A 17,920-nucleotide genomic window follows, 5' to 3' on the forward strand; every position below is an offset into this window, starting at 1 on the left:
ACGGCGAAAAAGATGAACTTGGAATAACCTGTCATACAAATGTAGTACATGTCACAAGCCTAGGGGATTTAGATTCATTTCATAAGCGAGATATGGATTGGAAAATAACAAACTTGAAACCACCAACTTGCGATGAAACGTTACCTCACGGTCCAACGTAAAACCATCAAGCGGTTGCCTGGGGCTATTGACAGGATTATCCTGTCAATCAAAAATTCGCTCTGTTGACAGGATGATCCTGTCAAAAACAGAATATCTACACAATTGACAGGATCTTCCTGTCAACAGTGTATAAGATAAGCCCTATTGACAGGATCACCCTGTCAATTACAGAACTTTTACTCACTATTGAGTATTGACAGAATTATCCTGTCAATAGTCATTATAGTGCAAATAGAGACAGGATGATCCTGTAAATAGCCACTTTCCAAACTGTATTGTCTGTCTCACATTGCGTTTACAAGCAGCAATGAAAGATACGCTGTGGCGTTGGTGACCTGGACAAGTAAACATTTTTATGAGCTATCCTAATGCCACCTGTTGGTTCACGCCTTAAAAGGTTTTACGACATACATCTGTTTTCGTCATGCCGCAAAACGTTGGTTATCACGACAAGTCATAACCTTTGACCTAAAGCGCACGATTACACAATCAAACTGCCGGTCTGGATCTAACGAGGTTCGTCTTGCCTTATTTCTTAATACCCGGGGATTTTTCGCTGCCTATGTGGTCAAATGTAGATTCTTGGGATCAGTAAGATGACTAGATCCTGATTAGATGTGGAGAGCAGCCGCGGAAACAAGCCGCTTTCTCCAACTGTCCAAGTTTTGGAGGACACACACTGGCCCAGTTCTTGTTTTGGCTTGGCTTGGGGGAGGGGTATAGATTATATAAAATCGATATTTACTCATTGCAACCAAGGATTTTAACCTCCTTGTTGCAACTAGGGGTCAGACGGTGCCTCATTATCCGTATATTGTTTGTCTGTTCGCCCCAGTTCAGGAGGTAGCGCTCAATGCAAACCCTGACTGATCTTGACCAGTTCATATGGTCCCTCCTCTGATTGTATTAATTGTGTCTATATTATGTTATATATAAAAGCATATCATATTTTTTAGCATTAGAATGATGTCTACCATTTATTGTTAGTAACAGTGTTAATATCAACTAAATGTTATCTTCTACTTCTTTTCAGACCTTGCTTCCCTCATAGTCATAAGCAACAAGAACAAATTAATTATAATAAGTTGTCTCTCTGTTGAAAGTTTAGCAGATCCTTCAAGATAATTCTTTCCTTTACCTTTGCACATTGCAATGGGTTGTATCAAATTACATGTATATGTTGTCCTGTTGTAGGTGGAAGCCAGCCTCCCTCCTACATCCCACAGTTGTGACATGACCCCTGGTGACCCCGTGTGATGCAGAAGGCAGTCCTGGAGCTGCTGGGTCCCTGCAGAGCCTGCAGCTTCACCAGACAGGCAGTCAGGAGCTTACACACATCAAGGTCAGGCGCACAGCCTCCTTTACAGGCCTTTTAGGAGTGCCTTTGATGCGATGACTCTCAGGAGGACATATTTGCTTGTACATGTATATTTATATATAGGAGGATACTATTTATAATATACAATTACAAGCAAATACGTCCTCCCCAGAGTCATCGCGACTAAGAGTGCCTGTGTTCGGGGAGCACTGATTCACGATTTTCAACATATCGACCAGGTTGTAATACTGGGGAGATTGTCTCTGCCTCTCTGCAGGAGCTGAACAAGTCCCTTAAATTTACAGTCCTCATGAATACAGTTGAAGTTGCCTACAGTGACCATTGGAGTTCAAAAGACTTGAAGTAAATGGTCACAGTAGACAGGCAACTGGTACTACAGGAATGTACAAGATTTGTGATGATTGGAAATAAAATCTAATGTTTTGTTGCCTTTTCTGCATGTCTGAGTGTGATTCTGACCTGGTAAAACAAATAAAATGAAAAGAAATGTGCCATGATTAGACATTTAGACTCTGACTTGCCATTTTGCTTTTCAGGAACACGTTAGCAAATTACTATGAACTTCTCCAGGTACAAAGGAATGCCAGCCCAGCAGAGATCAAGGCTGCATTCTTCAAAATGTCTAAAAAGGTGAGAGGTTTAGATTACATCATGAAGAGGAACAGTCCTGCATGTAGTAAAGATGTGATAGATGAGAAACCTAACAGGAAATAGTGAAAAGAAGAGTGGTATACTAATAACATGCAACACAAGATTAATCAGACCTACCAAAAAAGTATATTTGATATTCATGTTACTAATGATGTTAGTTGCAATAACATTCTGCTGTGGATCCATTTTTAGGGTGACACTGTGACTATATTTTGAACCCATATGGCGAATTTAATTGGTCGTCCTACATTCAGAGAGATTTCAGACTATATCACAGTTACAATATATGCTTGCATCCCTTGTCCCTGTGTTCCTCAGTACCACCCAGACAGCAATCCCAACAACCCAGAGCTCCACAAACAGTTTGTCCAGCTGAACGAGGCGTACAGCATCCTGAGTAAGAGTCTGGCCAGGAAACACTACGACCAGAGCCTTCGCATGGGCACAAAGTTTCAGACCACCACCGTTCCTCCCAGACCCCGGCCTGAGGACTACCCGTTTGGTCCTGGTGGAAGGTACTGTATTCTGTACAGGCTCTGTAAGGTAGCCTGGGTGTCATTCTAGTTAGTTTACTGGGGCGCTGATACTCTCCCGTCAACAACTGTTAGCGAGGAGAGAGAATGGGATCGCTGATAAGCTAACTAGGATGACACTCAGGCTACCTGTAGGGTCTTAGTCTTGCAGAGGTTGGCAATCATGCAAGACTGGTTCACCTTAGTTAGATTGCATATGTGGCATCTTGTCCAGTGGTAGTGGTATTGGTAGTGGGAGACAACAAAATGACATGGTTACATTTTAGTGACCTACTAATGCTACAGTCAACAGTCTTTGTAGTTTTCAGAAAAGAAAATTATACACACCTATGAAGATCGAGCAGTGGGGACAAAAACTAAGACGATAAGAGCAACATAACACTTCTATCTTGTTGCAACTGCCTACTTTTAATTATAGTCAGAAATAAACTCTGACCCGGAACCTGGAGACATGGAAGACAGCAGGAAATGTTGTGGAAAGTGAGCTTGTCTAAGTTACATTGGCATCAAACATAGTGGCTTATAGAAAGTAAAACAAAGACCCTAAAGTTCCAGAAACAACTGGCAGGAGATACTGACCATTTCTGCCAAAGAACTCTGTTTACAGACTACATAACTTAAATATTTATGAGAAAATGACTTGTCTGGAGTGTGTTATGGAATGTTTCAGTTGCAGTTTTCTGTTCAGACCCCAGGGGGCTCTTTTCACCTTAACATACTATAGTCAACCACACCAGTCCTTGCAATACACACTGTTGTGTTCTGTGAATTTTAATCCATAATGAATTGATAGTTGAAAGTTGGAAAAACACTTAGGAAGTATGACTGTTGTTCTGTTCTGTTGTCAGCTTTCATGGCCATGGGCCGTTTGAACAAGGGAGAAGCCAGAATAAAAACTACTACTATTACGACTTCAAGGCTGCAAATGAAGGAGGTGGGAAAAGATACAGTGGTTCAACCAGCCATGCCCGGATGTTTGCCATCTGTCTGTCTGTACTGGGAGGGGGGTACCTCCTCACCATCTTTGTCTACATGTAAGTACAGTACCTCTCCTATGTTGGTTCTGATTAACCCTCTCCTTGTTGTACCCATACTTGTTATCCTACATATATCATCCTATGGTCAGGAAAAGGCTATTATTGCTAAGTAAATGAAGTTTGTGAATCTATTTTGTGTGAACTAACTCTCAAACATAATGAATGATAGCAGTTTTCATTGGTGTTTTCTTGTATTTGTCTGACAGATTTGTTGTGAAGGGTTTCGTGTACAGTCAAGTCCTGGAGCAGGACAGACAGGCCAGGCTGGCATATGCCATGGCCAAGGAGAATGCCAGGTACGTCATCAGCTCTCTCACCGACTCTTCTTACAGACAGCTGGGAAGGACTGGGATGATGGTTTGGTGTCTAAAGGAGGAATCATGAAAAATAAGCTATACAGCTAAAAGAGAATATCTAAAGATGACAAGAAAGATTGCAAGAACAGTAGACATGAAATGTATTCCAACATTTTCGAACAATGGCACTTTCCCCCAACACAGTCTGGCCCTCATAGGTTTTAATTTTTCAATGGCTATGTACTACTACTTGTATGTTTCGGAAACATGGCAGGATCCATATTGGCTTTGGAATGTTGATCTTTATTAGACTAAAGTTGTAGTCATCTCTGACAAGTTTTGAGCCCTTCATTTTCCATCATCACTCTGCAACTACTTGTATGTCATCTCTACTTACATAACTGCCCTCCCAACTCGCCACTCTGCCCTATAGCAAGAGAAAAGCCCAGACTGGAGGATAACCAGGCCTTGCAGACACAATGCCAGAGTGTACACCGCTCCAGGAAGGCTTAATCCTCCTTGACACCGTTCTGCAACCACTTCCCTGTCGGCCACCGGAGCCCTGGGTGATTAACAGGGTCCCCACATGTGGCTTTTGTTGGTGTGGTTTAGGGGGTGAGGGGGCAGGCTGTTGTCAGAGGCAGGGCCTGACTTTCACACGGACTTGCTGTAGAGATACAGGAGTCAAAGAAATCTGTCTTCAGACCTGTCTCTTTGAGAGAGCATGTAGGACTTGAACTTTCCTTCTCCAAGCAATCCTTAATACTTGGACCTGTAATCAACTCAAATGTTGACATCTTGTGGTATTTTGAGTCAGCAGCTTGTCATATGTACTTGGCAAAACACTTCATAGTACAGTTGATTTATATCCTCTCCATTGTAGATTTTATCAAGCTGTTGGCTGAGGAATGAAGCACTGATTTTTGCTGAGCCTTTGAACTTAGTTATTACTATCAAAGGGAATCCATGGTATCCTGTCCAAATGCTGCTGAAATCTGCTCACACTGCAAAAAATGTTCCCTGTTACTTTCTTACATGTCAGTCCCTTGGCTTACATGGGCCAGCTGTATGTCCTTATTATAGGAAGGAACTAACTTATCAAGTTTTAAACTATCTGACTACCGGCAATGCAATTGTAAATGTATCTAACATTATAACAAAGCATCTACTTTAATGAGTTAGTTTCATTTTGCCCCAGTTTTAAAAGTTAAAATCCTTCCTACACCTTTCAGTGTATAGTGGCTTTAGCCATTGGAACACACAGGCCGCTACATCAGGGGGCTAGTCCACTGGTAGTGGAGTGTGTTCAACTCCCATACTATTTTTCATAAGTGCTGAGTGCCAACCAGTGAAGGCAGCATGTACCAAAGTCATTAGTATGAACAACCAACCTTCTGAAATGCAAGGCGAACAGTGTACCCTAGGCCATTGCACCTTTTTTTGTTGCCCCAATGACATCACCGGTTTTCTGTTTCCCCCTCTGTCTGCAGGAAATACACCATGGAGGAAAAGCTGGCCAAGTTGAGAAAGGCATATGAAGAGAAACAGCTAGCAAAGAAAGATGGAAGAGTGGTTTAGGGTAATCAGAGCTGTGTTTGTAACTTTTCCGACCGTCAAAATCATGGAAGATTCCTATGCACAATCTTACGTCATGATTACAATGTCCTATATTGATGATTGTGCGATTTTAGAGAAATGCATCAAACTCTTAGAAGATTCTCTTACCCAGTTGTACAGAATATTTTGATATTGCAGCAAACATCCGTTATATTCCAGTAAAAGACACTCACATGGTAAAACTGAAAACAACGATGCAAGGTTTCTAGCAATTTCGAATATGACTTTGTGTTTATTTTAAGTTTAAAGTTAATGTACCTGTAAAGTATAGTTGGCTGCAATTGTCTAGATTTTCATTGTTTTAATTAAAGAATACCATGTAAAGAGAATAGCTCATGTTTTCTTACATAATACAGACACAGAGGTGTCATATATCAAGTACAGGACCCTCTCTAAGTCCAAAAGGTGGGTACTCACAGCGAGGCTTAGGCTAGCAAATTGATCTTACATCCTTTAACTGGTCTTTTGTTGAGGCATTTTGCAGGAGAAAAAGCTTTGTTGAGCTGGTGTTCGGGGATGGGGGACATTCATTTTTCTTGGTTCAGTGAATGGGATTACTACTCCAGCAGCAAGGCACATTGTTCTATCATCGCTCCGTCATCTGGAGCTGGATCAAAATGTCACCGTACTGAGACTGGGATGTGTGAGGCAACCATGGACAAAGTCAGCCTGTTGGGGACCAGGCTTCTCTGTGGAATTCACGGAAACAAATACTTGGCACGGCCTGGAGTAACCGGTGGCTGTTGTCTTTGATTGACACACCAGAGGTCAGGTGGGCAGAGTCTGGCACGGCGTAAACAAAGAAAGGCACTTCATCAGGCCAGCAGCGATTGTCAGGGGATTTGTCCAATAAGTCCCCACTTTGTGCGCGGACTGCAGCCCAATAAAGTTTCCAACACCTGTTGGGTGGGAGAGAATAAACATGTGTTGTTTGGCTTACCTGGCAGGGACAGGTGGATCAGATCAGGGGACTGGAACCTCGAGCATGTCCTGCCGATATTAGTCATACATGTCACATGTGTTCACAGGCTGTTGTATCAGGACAGGGAACATATTTGGCCATGTCTTATTTGCGTCTCATTTCTTACTTCTTTAAGCTTTTTGATTGATGGGCTATTTTGGTATTATGAAGGCCAGTATTGCTGAAGTTTGCCTGCCGAAATTTAAAGCAGAAGCACTGAAAAAAAGTGATATTTTTTATTGATCATGCTATTGCCATATTATCGTATGTTGAATAGATTTTAACTCTCACAGAATTTGGGGAGTTTTCAAAAGTACTATCCCTCCTCGATTGAAGTACCCAGTGAGCTGCTTTGTTACAAGCTGTGATAAGCCCAAGGTAACATCATGTACAGGCCATATTGATGGGGGCTTTTTAAGGTGCAAGGTTGTGAAAAGACTGCTTTACACAGTTCCAATTCATCTCAATTTTATTATATTTCCATAAACAGTCCAGATATCATTTTCAAGATGGCTTTGACCCAATAAGCATGGTGATCTGTTTGCAGCATGGTGTGTTTTTGTACACAAAACTTACAGGGAAAGTTTTTACTGAGAAATAGCTTCATCATCTAGCATTATCTTACCAGGATGTTGACAGGAAAAGCTGTTACACTTGTGACAAGCCAGATACAGGCAGACACAACTGGTCCGACACACCCACCAGACACAGCCCACAGATAAGCACATACTAGCAAGAAATTTAGAGATCCAATAGCTTAAAGGAAGTGTCAACATCATTCCTTTGTTGTGGCTAGATGTCTTCCACGATTTATTTCAGACTTCAGATTAATCCAAATGTCACATTCTGCAAAGGTTCAGGTTTCCCCTTCGGATTATTGAGCGATGCAAAGGATGCTGATAGAATTTGACATGTCATCAGAGGCTACCATTACCTCACACTGGAGACTCACAGGAAAGAGTTACTGAAATGAAATGATGTGTATCTAATAAACAGGATGAGGCTGCCTTGTTTTACCAGCCTTGACTTAATCTTTTCTGCCAATTGTAAGAACTTGATCTAACTCAGAGTCATCCGGTTGCATCGCTGTTGACTAAACACTGATTATGTTGGATTTGACAAGTTCTTTTCCAAATTAAAAGGGCAGTATGTTTTGAAGTTGCCTGGGTACCATCTTGGTTTGTTTACAGCCGATAGACTATTGGGGATATGGAATGGACATCATAAAATCAACTGGGATGGTACCCAGGTTAGCTTGGAGGTCACCCAGCTTGTTACAGTCAAGGTACACATACTATTTGAAAAACATGCTTCCCTCTAAACTATATGGTATCTGTCTGTCATAACATTTGTTGCTACATTTGTTCAAGCTTCCAATTTTTGTGTTTCTTCCAATTCAACTTCACACTTCATTAATTCTTTGCTGTTTGTGTACACTTGAAACAGACATTTACACAATAAAAAACACAGAGGGTTCTTTAGCATGTAATTTAATGACAGCACAGTGATACAATACATTAGGATATGCGACATGTACCATGGAGTTTTTACATATTCTCTACAAGCCCACAAGGTGTCACCATATTTACAAAGTTAGACACATAACCACCTACCTTCCCTTTATACATTGTCATTGAAAAACAAACTTTTCAAAGCCAAGAATTCCAAAACAAATTTGGCGAAGGTAATAATGTCCTACTTAAATATGTATGTTGGTAACTGCAGTACATTTGAATCTTTCAGTTATGCTAAAATCTTACCTGTAAGAACTTTTGGAAGAGTTGTGAGACTTGCAGTCAGTTGATAATTGCAAATGATTTACATGTTTCAAAGCAGTTGCTTTCTATAAGATAAAACAATTTCTGTGTTACTGCAAAGGGACAAATTTGGCAGCTTTGTTCTGAATCCACTAGATACATCCAGAATAAAGATAGATCAGGCAGTATGGGAAAAACAGCGCCAAATATATTTTTGTCTCACCAAATTGTTCCTTTGAATTTCCCGTGCATGTTTTTTAGACTACCAAAGTCAGACCACCGAAATAAGATAAACTTTGCAGTTTTTCTAACTAAGCAATTCAAGTCTAAGTGAGCATTTGCTTCATTCAGTAGATCAAAGCTTCCATTTTTTACAACTATGTAGTGAGTTTTAACATATCAATTGTATCTTGTACTGTAGTAGTAGCCACACATTCTCAAACATTACAAAATCCATCTATTCACGCAACTGTTAGAGACCCTACAAACACACTATCACCAAGTAAAAATAATAATAATCTTTCCAAAATACATACACATAGGCAACATCACATAGAGATTTCACAAAAAGGTATACAATAGACCAGTGTGTAAAGGACCCCACACCTAGCATTGATAGCTGTATTGTGTACAGTTTTCATTTGTTTATCCGGCAAAAGTTGGTATCCATGACAACACCTGTTGCCAGGGTAACGATAAGCTGTTGTGTATCCATGGTTCCAGCATCAGGAGGACTCACATCAACCTGCCAACTAGAAGAGAAGAGGAGGAAAACTGTTGGACCAACTTCAACCATGGTTATTATACCAGTATAGAACAGAAGAGGAGGAAAACTGTTGGACCAACTTCAACCATGGTTATTATACCAGTATAGAACAGAAGAGGAGGAAAACTGTTAGGTCAGCATCAACCATGGTTATTATACCAGTATAGAACAGAAGAGGAGGAAAACTGTTAGGTCAGCATCAACCATGGTTATTATACCAGTATAGCAAAGGAAGAATGTTTGAAGAAAATTTGTTCTATGTTTTTAAGTAGCTTTTGATGTACATTGTATAAATCTAATCTCCAAGCAGATCTATCGGTGGTTAGGTAGTATCAAAATGGCCAATCTGTACCAAAAGCCGCTGGATGGTACATGTTGGCTGTTTTGATACTAGTACTACATTGCCACCGATAGATCAGCTTGGAGATTTGTATAAATCTTTCCAACCTCATCAAAGACAAGTTGTCTCAGTCAACAAATCTGAAATTTTCGGACAAATTTTCTTCCTCAGACAATTGTGCAATTCATATTTGATTTTCTTTCTCAAGAAGACATCAAGTCAACATATCTGGCCAGAGTGTTTAAGGTTCCTCCCTTATGGTATCCTAGAAGGGTACATTAATTAGCCTCCATAGCAGGCTCTGAACCGGCCTTTTTGGGGGCTAAATAATACACCTTTTATTACGGGCTGGCTGCAAAAGGTGTATTATTTAGCCCCCAAAAAGGCCGGTTCAGAGCCTGCTATGGAGGCTATACATTAATGTGATAGTCTTTTATCGGCCTGTAAATCAGCTGGCCAAAACTTCCTTCCAACAGAAATTCCCTGATAGTGAAATACCTGGGACTCATGCCAGGATGTAATCAAAGATTCTGTTGAAGGTAAGAGGTATTGGCCAGTTGTGCTTCTTTCTCATAAAAGAGGAGCCCCAACAAATCATGCAAGCATGCTGTAGACAAAATAACATTTATAACGCTCACAATAGTATTACACACAGCACATGGACATCTATGAGTTAGAGCTACTGGTGAGTGCCTGAGTATAGATACTTGTGCTTTGTTATCTGTCCCGAAAGGTGGGAACTACTTCCAATTAGATGTCTAGCTTCGGCTCAATCTGTAAGTCTTTCTACTCGTTTATCTGGTGATTTAGTCAATCAAAAGGAAAACGAGCCGAGTCCACACATCTGCTTGGAGCTACGCGAGCATGCGGAGGGATGGCAGGGAGGGGAGGGCGCACAGGTGTTGACATGGCAGACGTTAATATCACAAGGTTCTCAGGGCTGGCTGCGTGGGGGTCGCTAAGAAGCCTTCTTACAGTCCCAGATTTTACTGGTTTAGACTCTTGTCCTTCATTTGCAAAAAGAGGGCAGTTTCGTTCAATGCAGTCTTCTGGGCAACCTGGTCTGTGCCGTACAGACAAGGCTTTAAGGTGAAAATTGTCCTTACACTGCCCGGTGGGTTAACTACATACTGCGGTGAATTTAACGAAGTAATGGTTTTATAGCGCTTTTGAAGACGAACACGAACTTCAATTCCCCATGTCTCAGTATTTAACTGCCGCCCCAGACATGGCAACACAGTTGTCCGAGGTCCCCACTGATCATGTGATTAACACAGCCGACCGCTGCAGCACAACACAGTGCCGGTACATTGTATCCAAATAAAGGAGGTTCAATCAACGGCCTTGATCAGATACAAGAACCCCAGAGAACAGTGGCCATATCTGGGGACAGCCGCAGGGTGCAACAGAAGAGACGTGGGGGGTTCAATGTGTCCAGTAAGTCTCGTATATCTGGTTTCTGTTCTTTGTTACGGTTGTAAAAGTCGTCATGACCGTCCGTCACGACAGCGGGTTTTGCTTGCTACCTGCCCCAATACCTGCATCCCCTCACCTGCGAAAACGTCCACTGGCCATACTCACTAAAAGGGTTCGGCCCTCTTCGCCGACCGGAAATGGCTGACGCTGGGTTACTAGTTGAATTTGTGTTATCTGGAAGAAGAGGAAAGAGTGCAATGTCACACTGGGCGAAAACGGCAAGAAAACTAATCTTAAGTGAGTATCGCTAGATATCATCGCTGAAATTATGTGTTGGGTACAGAAGAACAGATTCCCTTGTTTTGCTAGGTTGATTACACCTGATGTTATATTATATCAACGCCTTGTAAGGTTTCTGGCTGCCTAACAGCAAATAGCAACCCCATTTGGTGATGGTGGTGTGACGGACATTTCTACTGTTGCGTTTTGGAAAAATCTACCTATTTCCAAAAACCGTCAGATCCCGGCTTTATGGGCCTTTCGGTCGGCGCCACTCTAGAAATTACTACCCCCCCCCCCCCCCCTCGTACGTATGCCTGTGTATGTTCATGTGTACATTTTGCAATGTCTGTGTAAAAAACAGTGAAAACAACGTGCCCGCGCCAGACCCCTGTTTTGTTGAACCAGAAATCCTACGTCGGGCCGAATGTGTCTGGGAAGTTTCTTGCCGACTACCGCAATTTACGTGTTCAATCAAAAGGATTAACCTTCCTCCCTGGGCGCGCCACTTTGCGAATAGTTGTTGTGAACTGTTCAGATTCCCATAGACATTCGGGATGTGTCCTATAAATTGTGTTAAACCAGAGATTAGCAGCAAACATAGCCTGGTTTAAACCGGCTTACATCCGACAGGGTGGGCTGACAGACGCTGGGGTGCCTGGGACGTGTCTTCTTTGAACAAGGAACAAATTACCTTCCGTCCTAAGTACGTTTGGTGACAAAGGATCACGAAGTGGAGAAAAAGCTATTCGATTCTGACGTCGTACCGAGGTTTAAAGGGCTCCTTTGTTGGGCAGGCGTAAATTCTAGCGCAAAACGACGTTTTTTGTGGAAGAAAACGAACAACTTCGAATAACTCAGACCATTCTCCTCATTGGAAACAATGATACAACGTTGAACCGTGGCAAAACCAGACTTTCAGGAAATGATACATCACGGATTATCCAGAAATGATGACAGTATGATCAACTGATGATGTCGTCGTATAGTTGATAAATGCGAGCCAGAGTACCAGCTGCAACAGGGTTGTTCAACCCACTTTGCTCGATAGAGCAGGTCAATACTACTTTGCAAAATGAATACATCTTACCTTTTTCTATTGTACACCTCAGAAATTCATCCAAAGTGAGTATTTGATCTTGGTTTGCATCGCAGTAGTCTATGAAGTTCCGACTGCACTTCTTGGGTCTGGTCTTGTTGCGGACGTACTGGCGCAACACTTTGATCTCCCGCTTGTTGACCTCGCCGTTGCTGTTCTTGTCCAGTACGGAGAAGTACCACCGGACCACTCTCTCCTCAAGGGAGTGGGTCGGGTCAGGCTCGGGGATCCTGGAAAGGAGGAAACATACTGCTCAATCATGGTCTGTCAGTTATTTTGAATTACATTGTATTCATTAGGTCTCTTCGGCTTACTGGTCTGAACTGCTCTCTACTTTTAATTTATGGCGACCCTTATTGTTCGTCTGATACATAACGTTTACCACACAAAACTTTATCATCTAAACCAGACGTTTTTGCCTGTTTGAATGTCAGTACGTCAGTACATCAGATGGGCATCGTGACAAGTCAGTAACCTGATATTTTGTAACGCTGGGGGTAACTGAGAAGTTTCTCGCGTCTGACAAGTGCGCTCTACTGTCATGAATTTCCATCACATCATCTTATGTAGTTTGGCAGTCGGCAACAATGTCGATATTCTAGTATGTGACCTAGTTAGGAAATCGGCATGTGAGCCCTGGACACAAGCCTGATTCATCTTACCCCCGTTTTACTAAGGAGCTCTTTTTAACCCCCTTGGTTTGATTTTCTGAAGCAGTCCTGTCTGAAGGCCCTGTACAATAGGCGAAGATTGTAAGGGGGTAGTGTGCGTGCATTTCATAAGCTTCTTTTTCGGCTAGCAAAATGCCTATCACACTTGTAATTTGTCCGCAAGATCAACACGAACTAAACAAACACCGATGTCGTTGTAGTTGAGAGTCCATCACGTATCGTGAACATGTTGCAGCCATACGAAGGCGACTGATAACCACAATGTGGTCTTGAGTGCGAAAATGCACGCGTCCTTTTTATATGTGGACTTTGTATGAATCTATAGCGTAGTCTGATTACTTCCCTGGTACGTTATCAGTATACTACATCATTACCTCTTGTGCATACATGTATCTGTGGATTCATTGACGTACATGAATAAAATCCTGGTATAAATAGTGCCACAAATAGGGTGCTTTGAGCTTTATTTTATATCTGTCCGGGTGTGCGCAAGAATCAATACTGCTGACCGTATGCCTAAGATTCAGGGCTAAGAGAATAGTTCAAGCTCTACCTATTTGTCCATGGCGCCAACAGCGAATACCTTCTACGGGCAGGTCAACTCGTCTGAACGTGTACATGTGCGATCTGACAGAACACGTACGATTTCTTTCTGATCTCATTCAGACCAGATGCAGCGTGTCTACGCTCCGTACAGGACAGGTGTTTTCTGTTGGTCCAGGTGTGCAAAAGCTTTTCTCACTTGAGAAACAATAAGGACGGGAGCAAACAGCCGTAAGGACGTCTCAGGTGTGGACCACATGGTCCGGGTGACCTTGAGCCCAAACGTTATTTTCTGCAAGGTCATATTTTCTACTGCAAGGTGAGCATCAGATGAAAACTCATGGGCTCACAAATACTGGCAGGTTAAAATTAGCAAAATTTCACGCAAGTTCATATAAGTTTAAAACCTGCGGCTTCATTCCGGATGGAATTATAATGCTAAAAAAACAGTACAGTGTAATAGACCTATTGCTTGCAGTGTGCATAGGGTTAGCTCTATCCAGGCTGAGACAGAATTTCCGCTCCCTGGTATCAAACGCCATGTGATGCGGGAGTCTGATGACATGGTGTATTGACTTCTCCAAATGAGCCTTCCTTCCCAATCAATGTTCGCCACGCCGACCTCTTTTCAACCCTAAGTTACGCGGGAAAATTCCGGTAACAAGTGCAGAAACACGCCACGATATTTGTACTAAGAGTGGTATATTTGCTGTGACGAGACGGCGGTGGATAGACGAGGTGCCCTTCAGACGGACTGTGTTTGAAGACGGTCACTCCGACTCACAGTTGTAACCGCGCATGGAGATGTGCTTCTGTGCGTGACGTAGGCGAGGGAACGCTTTCTTTGAGAAAAAGTTTGTCTTTTAGCAACTGTAGGTCTTAGCGGCGAGCTTCAAAGTCTCCTGTTCTTTTTTTGTATCCCTTTATCCAAACTGCCCCCATTCCTGTTGGACTAAAGCACATCGCGAGACAAAAGGGAAAAGAAAACTCAGAGGAGTAACGACTCCTTCATCTTTCAGTACAAAGGGATTGTCAACACTTAAGACCAATAGGAATTCTTCTTAAACACGACTAAGTAAGGACTGTTGTACTGAGCAATACCTTCAGAGGTCTGTGATTTCCCGAGCCCCACCCTTCTAAGCAGTTGCCGTCTACCCATGCATAAAATTATGCTCCCCCTCCAATCGTATCTGCTACTTTTAAAATGAAGCAGCCTTAAGAAAATACACCACCTGATACATATGTGCCTAAAAAAGCTAATGTTTTTAAATTGTAAGCTTTACAATCACACACATGCACACACACGTACACACACACACGCACGCACGCACACACACACACACACACACACACACACACACACACAAACACACACAAACACACACACAAACACACACACAAACACACACAAACACACAGGCCATCTCTGCATATCTAGGCTTCCCAGAGGTTCAGACATGCGTACATACTACTACAGAGCCGTACTCACCTCCCCGTGGTGTCGGGGGCGGCCTCCACCATGTCCGTACTCAGCGCGTCCAGCAGGACGGTGTTGAACCTGTCCTTAGCTGCTCCCGGGCACTCTGCGGCACACACACAGAGAAGAAGAGGGGAACGTTAGCGAGGAATGACTGCATTCTATTAGCTGTGTGAAACATACTGACTGGTTCAAGACATCATGCCAAACACAATCTCCTGTGATGTAACTATAGACGGCAAATGGTACTATACAGTGCTGGGAAAGGGCACAGAAAATGCTTATTGGCATGTAAACGCCCAAACGCCCCATAAAATCTATGTTTATATGTGATCTTTGGATTGAAGTCTTTAACTCGGCTTGTTTTAGTATCGAAGTTGATTGCATCAATGCTGGTTGAGGCGGCGGCAGTAGCAGGTCCTGACCGTAGCTGGTGCATGATATACGGTATTTTGTTCTCACATCCGGCGTATGTTTGTTTAAATGTCTGCTGTAACCATTATCAGTTCGGCCTGGCCGGGGTCCGAGTTGGTACTGTCGGCTTTTAGTCTCCACCAGTTTTTACTGGTGGCTCGGCAAATAGTAGATTTTTTCAAAGATGCATGAATAATTTACAAACGGATAACTGCACCTTCTCTCGTGGTCTGTCTCCACTGGCAGAACATTATTCGAAGTATTCGACCAATTTCCACTCTTTCTACGGCCACCAGTGGGGTCTGATAGAGGCTACAATCAGATGGACTGTAACTATTCAATCTATGTCACAGTTTGTTCACCCAACTACAGACGTCCTGTCTGCCAGCAGAACTGACAAACGTGTGTGAACATTTTCAACTTAGTGGAAAGTACATAAGACAGCAACCGAGCTCAACGTTAACCATGTAGAGATTTCTGTTGGCTATTTTCCACCTGTTGACTTTGACAAAGTCCGTGAAGCTTACTCAATCACTCAACCGCTATAATTGTAAACGTTGAAATGCTGCTTGTCCACCAGTTGTGCGGTCAATTACAATAGACTATGGGATGGATTAGGAACCTTTGTGACAAAAATGTCGATGCATTCTAAAATGTCAGTGCATGTTTTTCGGGTCTATGGTTCGTCCGACAGTCCTTTCTTCCAAATCAGCTTAATTCTAAAGTAAAGTTACTGTACTATAAAGTAATACGCTATCAAGATGTTCGTAATAAGCCTGAATCCCCGCCCCTACCAGTCTGCACTGGGATGAGAACTCGCAGTGTTACTCTAAGTTCAACTACAGTGACGCACATGTCACGGCCAGGCCGGGTCGGGTCGGGTCGGTATGGGCGGGGAGGATGTTGCTAGGTTCAGACTCGCAGCAAGGAAAGGGGGCTCAAAGCACATCCATTCTTTATAACGATTTGTCAGTAACAAAACATCTCTGTATCCTTGACGACTGCAATCAAATGTGCAAAACCATCGATGGAAACGAAAGTTAACGACAAAATGGAGGACCTCTCTCTTCAACTATCAAACATATAATTTCACTTCCAGGATTGCAACTTTTATGTTACGACAGACTTTGGAAAGGGATATCTGAGTTCCTTCGGCACGGCCATCGACTTTTCAACACTACGCTCATGGACACCATCAAAGAACACACATATCTATTCCTGGTTTAGAAGCCTCATCTCAAAGGTGATGACTACGTCCAAGATATAGAAGCTGTGATGCTGAAAATTAGGTCTTCTATGTCACTTCAAAGTACCGTCCTGGCCCTGTAAACAGACAGCTATGTTTCCTAAGTGGTCAGTAGATCCGAGATTTACAATGTGTCGTGTAGATAAGACAGGCAGGGACTAGTCTCTAACGGCTGTAGGCCCTGGTCAGACGCATCTGCCGGGCGTTTCAAAGGAGGAGGATGTCGTTGAGCGTCAAATCAAATAACGAGTTGGCGGCAAACGTTTGACAGTTCCCGATCTCTTAACATGGGGACAATTAAGAATCCTCACTGCCTAAAGGCAGAGGGTTGTAGTTAATGCAAGCAGGCGTAGATTCAAAAATCGTTCAGTTATGTACTTCATGACCTCGACGTCGCTCAAACGGTGTTCTACTCCCACGAACTTTTTCGTGTCCTGACCTGCTCTTCAACTTGATATCACTGCCGTGTTCGGGAATGAACTTCAAGATACAGCTAAATGTCACTGACCCAGCATGTAACTCTGGAAAACAAGAAGCCTGTTATATATCCAACTCAACTCGGTTGCAAAGCTGGTCACGACCTACATTTTGTTTGAAAGAGAAATCTGCGTTTGATTGGAGCGGGTTCAAATAAAGTGAAGATATATCGAGCATTGTGTCTTCTGACGGGTATAGAAGTAGTATATCTGCTCTTGTTCAGGGCCATCAACAACGCCAACGGTCAGTGCCCTCGAGCCTCGGGTTTATCTGTGGTCACTAACGTTAGCGACTAGTGACCTCTGGTGGAAGATCACCAGGACTGCCTCATTTCGTTAATATCTTCAGGAAACCCGTTCCCAGTTTACTGCCGCCCAGAGTGGCGACAGTCCCACAAGGTATGGAGGTGGGAAATCGCAAGATTACTTACGAAAAGTTTGGTGACGTATTCATATTTGTCCGACATTTTCATGTAGCAGATCATACCATAGGGATGTGACCTAGGCTGGAGATAACGTTCACCATCCAGTAAATAAGTACTTGGGGTGGAGACGTTCCAAAAAGTACATTGTAGTGCCAATTGTCGACTTGCGGTGTATGTCAATGGGCACGTTGTCATCTGTATGATGTCTGGCGTCATGCAGCTGCTCCGAATTACATCTCTATTACTGGGAAACATGCAACAGTCTCGTCCAATCAAAAGTCGTTTAAAGATCTTCCATTGGTGTCCATGGTAATAGAAATCTCACCTAAAGCACGTTGTGTCTTTAAATGCCAATATTCGTATCTAGACGCCAGCAGCTGATCGTGCGTTTCTTAGTCATCCCCTGACACATGTA

The 17,920-nt window shown here is 42.8% G+C and overlaps 2 protein-coding genes across 9 annotated transcripts in view; one reads left to right on the forward strand and one right to left on the reverse strand.

The window, feature by feature from the left end:
- Positions 1-574: 574 nt before the first annotated feature.
- Positions 575-5,966, forward strand: LOC136433090 (dnaJ homolog subfamily C member 4-like). 2 transcript variants are annotated; one of them, XM_066424904.1, is made up of 7 exons: positions 575-678; positions 1,357-1,504; positions 2,038-2,131; positions 2,471-2,667; positions 3,534-3,719; positions 3,929-4,018; positions 5,509-5,966. In XM_066424904.1, the coding sequence occupies exons 2-7, from the start codon at positions 1,419-1,421 to the stop codon at positions 5,594-5,596; spliced, it is 741 nt and encodes a 246-aa protein (XP_066281001.1). In that variant the 5' UTR covers positions 575-678; positions 1,357-1,418; the 3' UTR covers positions 5,597-5,966. The 2 variants fall into 2 exon arrangements, with proteins under 2 accessions (XP_066281001.1, XP_066281002.1); XM_066424905.1 differs by lacking the exon at positions 575-678 and adding an exon at positions 731-879.
- A 2,104-nt stretch (positions 5,967-8,070) lies between these two features.
- Positions 8,071-17,920, reverse strand: part of LOC136433089 (SPARC-related modular calcium-binding protein 1-like) — a 35,598-nt gene continuing 25,748 nt past the window's right edge. For 6 of the 7 annotated variants that reach the window (XM_066424897.1, XM_066424902.1, XM_066424899.1 and 3 more), the window contains exons 9-12: positions 14,957-15,050; positions 12,245-12,483; positions 11,012-11,109; positions 8,071-9,105 (exon numbers count right to left, since the gene is read on the reverse strand). In XM_066424897.1, the coding sequence (XP_066280994.1) occupies positions 9,094-9,105; positions 11,012-11,109; positions 12,245-12,483; positions 14,957-15,050 (443 nt within the window). In that variant the 3' untranslated portion in view covers positions 8,071-9,093. The remainder of the gene's footprint in view (positions 9,106-11,011; positions 11,110-12,244; positions 12,484-14,956; positions 15,051-17,920) is intronic. The other variant, XM_066424898.1, reaches the window with a different exon arrangement.

The sequence above is a fragment of the Branchiostoma lanceolatum genome, chromosome 4, assembly GCF_035083965.1.
Source record: "Branchiostoma lanceolatum isolate klBraLanc5 chromosome 4, klBraLanc5.hap2, whole genome shotgun sequence".
Classification (NCBI taxonomy): domain Eukaryota; kingdom Metazoa; phylum Chordata; class Leptocardii; order Amphioxiformes; family Branchiostomatidae; genus Branchiostoma; species Branchiostoma lanceolatum.

Excerpts from the sequence above, each read along its gene's own strand:
- LOC136433090 (XM_066424904.1), top strand. The coding sequence starts at position 1,419 with ATGCAGAAGGCAGTCCTGGAGCTGCTGGGTCCCTGCAGAGCCTGCAGC. Across the intron at positions 2,668-3,533 it reads CCGTTTGGTCCTGGTGGAAG|CTTTCATGGCCATGGGCCGT; the intron begins GTACTGTATTCT and ends TTCTGTTGTCAG. Across the intron at positions 4,019-5,508 it reads ATGGCCAAGGAGAATGCCAG|GAAATACACCATGGAGGAAA; the intron begins GTACGTCATCAG and ends CTCTGTCTGCAG.